This window comes from Oncorhynchus masou, chromosome 1, assembly GCF_036934945.1.
Source record: "Oncorhynchus masou masou isolate Uvic2021 chromosome 1, UVic_Omas_1.1, whole genome shotgun sequence".
NCBI classification, from domain to species: Eukaryota; Metazoa; Chordata; class Actinopteri; order Salmoniformes; family Salmonidae; genus Oncorhynchus; species Oncorhynchus masou.
The window spans coordinates 29,485,894-29,497,813 of record NC_088212.1 but is presented as its reverse complement, the minus strand read 5'-3'; the positions used below and the strand labels follow the sequence as shown (position 1 = coordinate 29,497,813).

Genomic DNA, 11,920 nt, shown 5'->3' with positions numbered 1-11,920 from the left:
CCTTGGCGTGAACCCAGAGTCTCTGGTGGCCCTTAACCACTGCACCACCCGAGAGGCCGTATCTTTATTTTTTAGGCCTAAGCCTTTTCTCAAATATAAATAAAATCAAACCCTGCTCTAGAATTCTAAAGTTCTTCATGGCATTTAGCTTCCAGGAGTTGACAACTATGGCTGCATTTACACCTGCAGCCCAATTCTGTTCTTTTGCCTCTAATTGGTCTTTTGACAAATCAGATCACATCTTTTGCCAATCATTGGTCTTTTGACAAATCAGATCACATCTTTTGCCACTAATTGGTCTTTTGACAAATCAGATCACATCTTTTGCCAATAATTGGTCTTTTGACAAATCAGATCACATCTTTTGTCAATCATTGGGCAAAAGATCAGCATTGGGCTGCCTATGTAAACACAGCCTATGTTGCTTTTTAATAATCTGTATGTTGGGAGAAGTGTTGACTCAAAATTAATCATTATTTTTTTCTGAAAACAAATACCCCACTGCCGTGCTTAAAGATAAGATTGACACATAGGAATGTGTGTTCTATCACTAAGTGTTTTCCTTTCTCATTACAGTCTTATCACCTTCCCCCTGACCCATACTGAGCAGGCCACTGCAGGCCACTGCTTATGAAAGAGAATCAGTGTGTGATAACTATTACAAGAGGCTGTATGTAGTGCTGCCGCATCATGAGGACTAATGCAGTAGCAGCTGTCACTCTATAGATCTCCAAAAAACATTACTGTTTGTTATGAGAAATTCTGAGGACATAAACCCATTTGTTTATTTTGCTGCTATGCGTGCTATTTAAAAGACTACCGTATGGAATTAACAATTTCCATGTCCTATTCCGCAAATGTCCTATTCCTATACTACATGTCCTATTCCTATATTACATGTCCTATTCCTATACTACATGTCCTATTCCTATTCTGTACATGTCCTATTCCTATAATACATGTCATATTCCTATACTACATGTCATATTCCTATACTACATGTCCTATTCCTATATTACATGTCTTATTCCTATACTACATGTCCTATTCCTATATTACATGTCTTATTCCTATACTACATGTCCTATTCCTATTCTGTACATGTCCTATTCCTATACTACATGTCCTATTCATATACTACATGTACTATTCATACACTACATGTCTTATACCGTACATGTCTTATTCATATATCTTACATGTCCTATTCCTATACTACATGTCCTATTCCTATTTCCACATGTCCTATTCCATACATGTTCGATTAATATACTACATTTCCTATTCCTATACTACATGTCCTATTCCTGTACTACATGTCCTATTCCTATTCCACATGTCCTATTCCATACATGTCCTATTCATATACTACATGTCCTATTCATACAGTAAATGGAATTAATGAAATGGGGTAAGCCTAACGGAAAATGTAGAAAACATCCACCCAGACAACATGGTGCATACGTGACAGAAACTCAAAGTAAGCCACTGTGCCTACTTATATGGGCAGCCGATTGCGTGCCTAGAGGTCTGTCACGTAAATAAAACATCTGTTGATGACAGCTAACCTACACAACGCTGCACTGCTATCTGTTGCTCTGTGTTGGGTGCTTATCTTTCTCTACCCCATGCTCAGCACTATCAGTATCACATTTGAGAGAACAAATAATTACCATGAATTGCCCATGTGGCATCGACTTTGTCGAGAACAATGTATAAGCAGTCATTTGTACAAAGCTCAGACTATTCCCTATTTAGGGCTGTTTGTCATGCACTCTAATAAGAATAGTTATTAATTGTTAGTATTGTCCCACTGACGTTTCAAAGACCTCTCAACCATTATGAGACAGTGAAGTACCCCTCATGTGCATTTTATCAGTCGGCCTATGGTCTCATGAGTCTTCTCAAGTACCCCCTGTGGATAGGACAGGTACCCTCAGGGGTTCTAGTACCCCGGTTGGGAATCACTGTCCTAGCCTAACCACAGATCCCTGATTCATGCCGTGTCTTAGCCTAGCCGCCCTGCCTGCCGAGGTAATATGGTGCACACGCTTTATCATCCACATTCGATATACTGTCAAAGCCACGGCCCAGTTTGTCTGAGACACATTGATCTTCCTGACATTATCAAATCTATCTCAAAGCATTGCAGTGCCGGTGTGAGTAGTATTACACTGAGCTATAGCCTTCTTTCTCAGGTTGAACTGGACAGGCTCTGCTACTTTTAAGGAATACTTTATATGCTCTTAAAATGTCTCCCATGTTCCTGCCCAATTGATTGGCTCTATCTGTAAAAGACCTCAGAGATAGCAGCATAAAAAAAAGCGTCTGCTAAATAACATGTATCTAGAAACAAATGTGACGATACAAATGAACTGTTGGGATAAATAAAATTGTAATTTCATGTCACCAGCCTATACATATTAGTAGACAATCGTCAGCTCTGTAGCTTTTGAAGTAATCTTTAGATCCAATAGTGCATGTGTGAGAAGAAAGTGCATTCATAACGAGTCCAAACTGCCCCCAAACCCTCGCTGGAGATCAGTAAAGATAACATAGCCCACTACCCTTCAACTGATGCAGACAGCCGTGAGTGCCTCACTCTCCCTGCCTCACTCTCTGTGTTTGTGCTTTTATTTTCAGATTGGGGACAGGTGGAGCTGATTGGGTCGTTAAGGTGACAAGTTGCACCTGGGTTTGGGATCAACTAGGAGATAAAAGTTCCTGGTGCCCAGTCTTGGCTATCTCTCTCTCTCCCTCCCTCCCTCCATAAGCACCATTTTGTTTTGTGATCTGGTTGATTATGATTTTGGATTAGGTGCACCCTTCAAGATTACACACATTTTACCTTCATCCATGCATCTCTATTACATCCCTCACATGCCTACTTTCACACTTCACAGGTTAGTTTTCCTTTGTAGTTTTATACTTTGTTATTTAATAAATGTTTTTTGTTATTCAATTGCCAATGTGTGGACTCCCTTGCTTGTCACCATCTAAGAGCCAGGTTGTGACATATGGTTGAAGTTGTTAGAGGGAATTGGTAGTCATTAAAAAGGAAACCTGATCCCAGCATCTGTATAGTGTATGGAGTGACTCTGCAAATTGGTTTGGTTTGGTAAGACATGTTTAGCAGTCCAACTGTAACCAAACCGTGTGCTCCCTTCGCCTATTTGTCTTGTAAATAGCGTCTCCCAGTGAGTGGAAGTCTTGTGGCCCAGTGATAAAGCTTTATCAGCTGCGGGTGGTGTTGGACAGGCTGCAGAGGGGCCCCAGCAGAGACATAAAAACCTCTAAACTATTGGGAAGCTTCTCTATACAGGCTAAACATTGATCAGCTCATGTTGCTCTGCATGAGACATTCACACTTTAATTTGGTAAAGTTTGGCCATACTTTACTGTCGTGTATTTTTATAATGCAGTCCTTTTTCATCAAAGATGTTATATTCATGTTTTCTTGGCTGTATTAACCTTCAGGTTCTAAATTGATAATCAACTGGTAGTTAAGGTCCCACAACACAGTAAGATCTGGTGTTAAAGAGCATGGTAGCGTACAGCTACATATACAAATCTTATTTGTCACATGCGCCAACAAGTGTAGACCTTATCATGAAATGCTTACTTACAAGCCCTTAACCAACAGTGCAGTTCAAGAAGAAAATATTTACCAAATAAAGTAAAGAGTAATCAAAAGTAACACAAAATAACAACAACGAGGCTATATACAGGTGGTACCGGTACAGAGTCAGTGTGCAGGGGTACAGGTTAGTTGAGGTAATTTGTACATGTAGGTAGTGGTGAAGTGACATAGATAATAATTAGCGAGTAGCAGCAGTGTCAATGTAAATAGTTCGGTGGCCATTTGATTAATTGTTCAGCAGTCTTATGGCTTGGGGGTAGAAGCTGTTAAGGGACCTTTTGGTCCTAGACTTGGTACTCTGGTACCACTTGCCATGTGGTAGCAGAGTAAACAGTCTGTGACTTGGGTGACTGGAGTCTCTGACAATTTTATGGGCATTCCTCTGACACCGCCTATTATATAGGTCCTGGATGGCAGGAAGTTTGACCACAGTGATGCACTAGGTCATACGCACTACCCTCTGTAGTGCCTTACGGTCAGATGCCTAGCAGTTGCCATACCAGGCGGTGATGCAACCGGTTAGGATGCTCTTGATGGTGCAGCTGTAGAACGTTTTGAGGATCTGGGGACCCATGCCAAATCTTTTCAGTCTCCTGAGGGGGAATAGGTTTTGTTGTGCCCTCTTCAGGACTGTCTTGGTGTTTGGACCATGATAGTTTGTTGGTGATGTGGACACCAAGGAACTTGAAACTCTCGACCCGCTCCACTACAGCCCCGTCAATGAGAATGGGGGCCTGTTTCGCCCTCCTTTTCCTGTAGTCCACGATCAGCTCCTTTGTTTTGCATTGAGGGAGAGGTTGTTGTCCTGGCACCACACTGCCAGTTCTCTGACCTCCTCCCTATAGGCTGTCTCATCATTGTCACTGATCAGGCCTACCACTGTTGTCGTCAGCAAACTTAATGTCATGTTTTAGCCACGCAGTCGTGGGTGAACAGGGAGTACAGGAAGGGACTAAGTACAACCCCCCGAGGGGCCCCATTGTTTAGGATCAGCATGGCAGACATGTTGTTGCTACCCTTACCACCTGGGGGCGGCCATTCAGGAAGTCCAGGATCCAGTTGCAGAGGGAGGTGTTTAGTCCCGGGGCCCTTAGCTTAGTGATGAGCTTCGAGGGCATTATGGTGTTGAACGCTGAGCTGTAGTCAATGAACAGCATTCTCACATAGGTGTTTTGTCCAGGTGGGAAAGGGCAGTGTGGAGTGCGATTGAGATTGTGTCATCTGTGGATCTGTCGGGGTGGTATGCGAATTGGAGTGGGTCTAGGGTATCCGGGAGGATGCTGTTGATGTGAGCCATGACTAGCCTTTCAAAGCACTTCATGGCTACTGACATGCTACAGGGCGGTAATCATTTAGGCAGGTTACCTTCGCTTACTTGGGCACAGGGACTATGGTGGTCTGCTTGAAACATGTAGGTATTACAGACTTGGTCAGGGAGAGGTTGAAAATGTCAGTGAAGACACTTGCCAGTTGGTCCGCACATGCTTTCAGTACACGTCCTGGTAATCCGTCTGGCCCCGTGGCTTTGTGAATGTTGACCTGTTTAAAGGTCTTGCTCACATCGGCTACTGAGAGCGTTATCACACAGTCATCCAGAACAGCTGATGCTCTTGTGCAGGCTTCAGTGTTGCTTGCCTCGAAACGAGCATAAAAGGCATTTAGCTCGTCTGGTAGGCTTGTGTCACTAGGCAGCTCGCGTCTGGGTTTTAGTTTGTATTCCATAATAGTTTTCGAGCCCTGCCACATCCGACGAGTATCAGAGCCGGTGTAGTAGGATTCAATGTTAATCCTGTATTGATTTTGCTTGTTTGATGGTTCGTCTGAGGGCATAGCGGGATTTCTTATGTGTCCGGATTAGTGTCCCTCTTCTTAAAAGAGGCAGCTCTGGCCTTTAGCTTGATGCAGATGTTGGCTGAAATACATGGCTTCTGGTTGGGATATGTACGGTCACTGTGGGGACTATGTCGTCGGTGCAATTATTTATGAAGCCGATGTCTGAGGTGATATACTCTTCAATGTCATTGGATAAACACGGCTACATATACACTTACATATACAGCTACATATACAGTTACATATACAGCTACATATACAGTTACATACAGTATACAGTTACACATACAGCTACATATACAGTTGCATACAGTATACAGTTACACATAGCTACATATACAGTTACATACATTATACAGTTACATATACAGCTACATATACAGTTACATACAGTATACAGTTACATATACGGCTACATATATGACTACATATACGACTACATATACAGCTACATATACAGTTACATATACAGTTACATATACAGCTACATATACAGTTACATACAGTATACATTTACATATACGACTACATATACAGCTACATATACAGCTACATATACAGCTACATATACAGCTACAGAAGCACAATATTACTGATGTGGATTTGATATTTGTTTCTTAGAGAAAAACCGTGGACATCTGATAGTAATTTGTATAAGGTTAACATGAGCTGGATTCAAAGATGGATTACAGGTAACATAATATGGTACCAGCAACTAGTTAATCTACCGTGTTTAAACAAACTACTTTGATATTTATGGATCAAGATAATGGAAATACGCATATTACATTTCACATTATGTTCCAATGTTATATTCCCACATCAGCTTATCTTTGAATATGTAAGCATTGAGTGTATTTATTTATTGTACCTGGTTCTGCCAAATCTATTTTAGTCGGACACAGCACCTTGATGTATTCAGAACATATCCAAATATGGATTCTCCCTGATATTCAACATGCATGCCCAGTGAGCTCCATGAAACATGTGAGGGAAAGATTCAAGAGATTGTTTGATTACCAAAACATTTCCCGTTTCCCAAAGGTATACCGCTAAACTACAGATACGATCCTAAACATGCCCTCTGGATTGCAGCAGTTCAACACCCCCCTGATGTGATTGTATTCTTCCATTTGTATTTTCATTCTTAAATAGAGATGTATTGAATGATTGACAGTACACACACACACACACACAAACACAAACACAAAACTTGTAAACACTTGTAAAATGCTTATTTAACTTATTGTAGTGTATTGCAACAATATTACAGGAAAATATCAAATATCAATAGGCCTACATTGAAAAGACAATTAGGACTAAACTGAAAATGTATAGCATCTACATAATTTATATTCCTGTACTTTGGTTGATTTCATTTCATTTCCCATACTATTTGGTCTGTCTTTATTTTACAAGCAAAACTTTTCAGTTCAGAGCTTGCGTTGGTTTACAGTATGCTTGCATTTTTTTTGTCATAAAACTGTCATCTTTAATTCACTTTTAAAGTGGTTTTCTCATTAATACTTAACTGAAATAATATTATGTCACTCAACTTTTTTTTCTCATTTTGATACGGGAGGGTTGAGAATTAGTCGCCTTGCATGACAACAAAAAGCTTGTCTTTCACAGTTTTGGGATTTCTAAACATTAAAAAGGTTCCTCTGGCAGTATTTGATGGTATTAAGAGAGAAATAGGGATATTTGAAGTTCAGAGTGTCCTACTTAACAAAAGATCTGTTGTGACTTCTCAGATCATTCTTCACAGCTGTAGACCGCTAAAGATAAGAGGAGCCCTAAAGTTTCAGAAAACAATTTAATGCTAACATGTCAGACCACTGATACAATATTTTCTTCTACTACCACAGACATTACACATTTACACAGATTCCCAAACATACTGCCTGTCTTAACTGTGCCTGAGCTGTCCTGTGGGCAATAGACTAAAACTTTCATCAGAGCTAAAATGTGCACAAGCACTTCATTTTGAACACACTGAGCACCTTACATGACGTAAGCACATGTAGACATGGACCATAGTGTCTTCTCAAGATTATCATGACCAAATCTAATAGCGCAAATGCTGAAACGTGAAAATGTGAGTTGGGTCGTTCCACAAAATGAGGGACTTTTGCATCCCTTTGATCTTTTAAGCAGACATTGTGCACCAATATTGAATTGTATATTGACTAAAGTTCCCTTTAAAGACCCAGTACAATCAAAAACTAGATTTGTTATATTTCCACACTGAGGTTGGAATTTAGTGTGAGGGCTGTTTGAAGATTGGCGCTCAGTAATGTGTTGTATTGGATTTGCACCAAACATAACACTTTGTGTTCAGGACAAAACAGTAATTACTTTGCCACATTTTTTTGCAGTGTTACTTTAGTGCCTTATTGCAAACAGGTTGCATGTTTTGGAATATTTGTATTTTATACAGGCTTCCTTCTTTTCACCAATAGTGGAAAAAGTACTCAATTGTCAAACTTGAGTAAAAGTATAGATACCTTAATCGAAAGTTGCTCAAGTAAAAGTGAAAGTTACAGAGTAAAATAATATTTCAGTAAAAGTCTAAAAGTATTTGGTTCTAAGTATACTTAAGTATCAACAGTAAAATGTGTACATCTTTTCAAATTCCTTATATTAAGCAAAGCAGACGGCACCATTTAATTGTTTTTAAAATGTACGGATAGCCAGGGGCACACTCCATCACTCAGACATCATTAACAAACGATGCATTTGTGTTTAGTGAGTGTGTCAGATCAGAGGCAGTAGGGATGACCACTTATTCTCTTGATAAGTGTGTGAATTGGACCATTTTCCTGTCCTGCTAATCATTTAAAATGGAACGAGTACTTTTGGGCATCAAGGAAAATGTAGGGAGTAAGAAGTACATGTTTTTATAGGAATGTAGGGAAGTAAAAGTAAAAGTTGTCAAAAATATAAATAGTAAAGTAAAATACAAAACCCCCCAAAAACTACTTAAATTGTACTAAGTATTTCTACTTAAGTACTTTACACCCCTGCTTTTCACTCAGTCAATTAAGTTAGTATTGTGGATTAAATACAGTGTTGTTGATCCATCCTCAGTTTTCTCCCGTCACAGCCATTAAACTCTGTAACTGTTTTAAAGTCACCGTTGGCCTCATGGTGAAGTTCCTGAGCAGTTTCCTTCCAAGTCTAATGAATAACTTCACCAGGCTCAAAGGGATATTCAATGTCTTATTTTCTTTGTTTTTATCCATCTACCAATACTGTAAGTGCCCTTCTTCGTGAGGCATTGGAAAACGTGCCTGGTCTTTGTGGTTGAATATGTGTTTGAAATTCACTGTTCGACTAAGGGACCTTACAGATAATTGTATGTGTGTGGTACAGAGATGAGTTAGTCATTCAAAAAATCATGTTAAACACTATTATTGCACACAGAGTGAGTCCATGCAACTTATTATGTGCTACTTGTTAAGCAAATATTTACTCCTGAACTTATTTAGGCTTGCCGTAACAAAGGGGTTTAATACTTATTGGCATTTAAGCTTTTCATTTTTATTAATTTGTAAACATTTCTAAACGTCATTCCTCTTTGACATCATGGGGTATTGTGTGTAGGTATAGTGATACAAAAACTAGTCAAAGGGTGTGAATACTTTCTGAAGGCACTGTATCTCAAAAGCCACTGAATTGGTGGAAAGACCCAGTTATCTGTGCAATTTTTTTTTAAATGCATTGTTTATAGTATTTTACTGCATGGAATGAGAAAATGTAGTGTGCAAAATTTGAAATCATAACAAGAAGAAACTTACAATTAATTTTCTGGTTCTGAGAAGTCACTGAACTGTGAGATGCCGTTGGAGTGTGGGGGTCCTGGGGAAGGTTCCAAACTCTTATAGCTGCTCTGACTGCTGGCCATGCTCTCATCACCCTCAGGCGTGGCAGCAGCAGGGGGCTTCTGAAAAGAGGCCGCCCCTGCCTCAGCCAAACCCAGGAAGCAGGGGCATCGAGTCCGCAGCTCCTTGTAGAAGATGTTAAATCGTGGGGTGGAAAACCAGGGACAGCCCAGTAGGTTCTTGAAAGCAGTGCGGAACTCAGGGCTCCTGCAGTAGATGATGGGGTTGAGGCCGGAATTGATGTAGCCCAGCCAGTTGAGCAGGCGGAAGATCTCTCCAGGGGGCACATTCCTGTCAAACACGTTGATTATGTTAGCCACAAAGAAAGGCAGCCAGCAGAGGGTGAAGGTGCCCATGATAATGCCCAATGTCTTGAGGGCCTTCTGCTCCTTAATAACCGTTAGCCGTGAAGGCCTTCGCCTGGAGCTCCTCTTGCGAGCTGAGCTGGTGCTGCTTCTGCTGCAGGAGCCTCCATAGCCCAAGGGCAGGATGTTGTTACTGTGGTGGCTCAGCTGTTGCGTCTGGGGGACTGGGCACTCACTCTGGAAGCGCAGACGGATCTTGTCTATGAGCTGTACCTGTCGTGTGGCTATAAGGAAAACTTTGGCATAGACAAATATCATTATGAGCAAAGGGATGTAGAATGACACTACAGAGGATATAATGGCAAAGGTCCGGTTGATCAAAAAGTCACAGCAGGCAGGGTCCTGATAGCACAGCAAGGCCTCCGGGTCATCCTCTGCTCGCCAATACTGGTTCATGATGGGCACAAAGGATATCAGAGCAGACACAATCCAAACCACACACACTATTAACCGGGCACGCCACTTATTAAGCAGAACCTTGTGCCTGAGGGGCCTTGTAATAGCAATATAGCGGTCCACTGCAATCACGCAAAGAGTCTCAATGCTAGCCGTGACACAGAGCATGTCTACGGAGGTCCAAAGCTCACAAGAGGTGTCACTCAGCTGCCAGTTCCCCGTCAGCACTATGGTGGCCCCCAGAGGGACCACCAGGACCCCCATGATGAGGTCAGCACAGGCCAGGGACATGATGAAGATGTTAGTTATAGTCTGTAACTGGGATGTGCGTGCTATAGCGATGATGACCAGCAGGTTGCCCACCACGATGGTCATGATGATGATCACCAGCAGCAATAAACTCCAGGGTCCCGCTGCAGGATGGTAGGGTCCTGTATTGTTGAGGAAGGGGGTCACAGTGCTGTTGACCGCATAGAGCACTGTGCTACTCAAGTTGAAATCCATCTTCATAAGCAGAGAGATACACAAAGTGAAAATATATTTTTCATGTATTACGGGTAAAAAAATAAATTTTGTACTAGCATTTTTAAAGTCAAACTCACAAGAACTTGGTCTCTCTATGTCACATCCTCTCGCTTCTATTCATTCAAAGCAAACGTAAAACAGCTTTCATGTATCACTGGCCAGTGTCCAGATCCTCTAAACACTACCAGTGGTTTATGGATGTCTGTCTCCAAAGACAAAAAAGATAGGTGAGAAGTTCCTCTAATGTCGCTGACAACAACATGTTGTCTTGTCAGTGCAATGCATCCAAAATGTACAAATTAAAATAAAAAATACTTTACAATCCTTTTTGCTTATTTTGCCTTAGTTTTATACATCCATGGAGAGGATAGTGAAACAAACAACCAATTCAAGAAGTAAAGAAAAACATTTCAAAAAGAAGGCCAAGCCTTATACCTGTGAAATAAATCCAATCATACATACTGTGGTATTTGGCTGGAGAGCTTTTCGCTGTGTGTAATATGAGAGTGATGCCACACTGTCGAGAGTAAGTAGCTGTGACGCTGCTGCAAGAACCACAAAAGTCCACCAAGTAGCTGCCCCTCCTTCTTTGAGTGTTTCTCCCTCCCTATCTCTCCACCCTTCTCTCTCTCGCTCTCTCTCTCTCTCTCTCTCTCTCTCTGTGTGTGCACTGGCTTTAATCACACCCTAGCTGAGGGAGGAGCTGTGAAGCGTGCCTGCCTGTGTGTACTGAGACACTGCTAGTCAGGGAGCAATCTGCTCATACTGTACAGTCACGACCACATACTCAATCCCCACTGGGAACACACCGGTTGAATCAACATTGTTTCCACGTCATTTCAATGAAATAACGTTGAACCAATGTGAAATAGATGTTGAATTGACGCCTGTGCCCAGTGGGTAGAATTTGAATTAAACCAATCACAGGCGATTCATGCCTGGAAAACACTCTAAGATACTCACTTTCAAAGCCTAGCAGGTAACTATTAGTTAGTAGACCAATTCTTGTATGAGGTAAGGTTTTCTTCAGTGTGATCAAGTGCTGCAGCTACTGGTGTTTCTTTTTAGTCTTGATGGAGCATTGCCGGAGGTTACGTGATTTTACTGTAGGTTAACCCATGACTTTGCTGACATCACCTGATAGTGCCCACGACTTGACAGGCTCGTTCGTTGCTGGCCCCATTAAGATAGACAGCTCCCTTTAATTCTGTGGCCTTTCAATTATGTAACCGATGAATCACTGTCACTTGCATGCTGCACAGACCTTTTTGAGTTGT

At 41.3% G+C, this 11,920-nt stretch overlaps 1 protein-coding gene across 5 annotated transcripts in view; it reads right to left on the bottom strand.

Moving 5' to 3' along the window:
- LOC135541537 (beta-1 adrenergic receptor-like) overlaps nucleotides 1-11,245 on the bottom strand; it is a 35,464-nt gene extending 24,219 nt beyond the window's left edge. For all 5 annotated transcript variants that reach the window (XM_064967857.1, XM_064967869.1, XM_064967846.1 and 2 more), the window contains exon 1: nucleotides 9,274-11,245. In XM_064967857.1, the coding sequence (XP_064823929.1) occupies nucleotides 9,276-10,628 (1,353 nt within the window). In that variant the 5' untranslated portion in view covers nucleotides 10,629-11,245 and the 3' untranslated portion in view covers nucleotides 9,274-9,275. The remainder of the gene's footprint in view (nucleotides 1-9,273) is intronic.
- Between the last annotated feature and the right edge of the window lie 675 nt (nucleotides 11,246-11,920).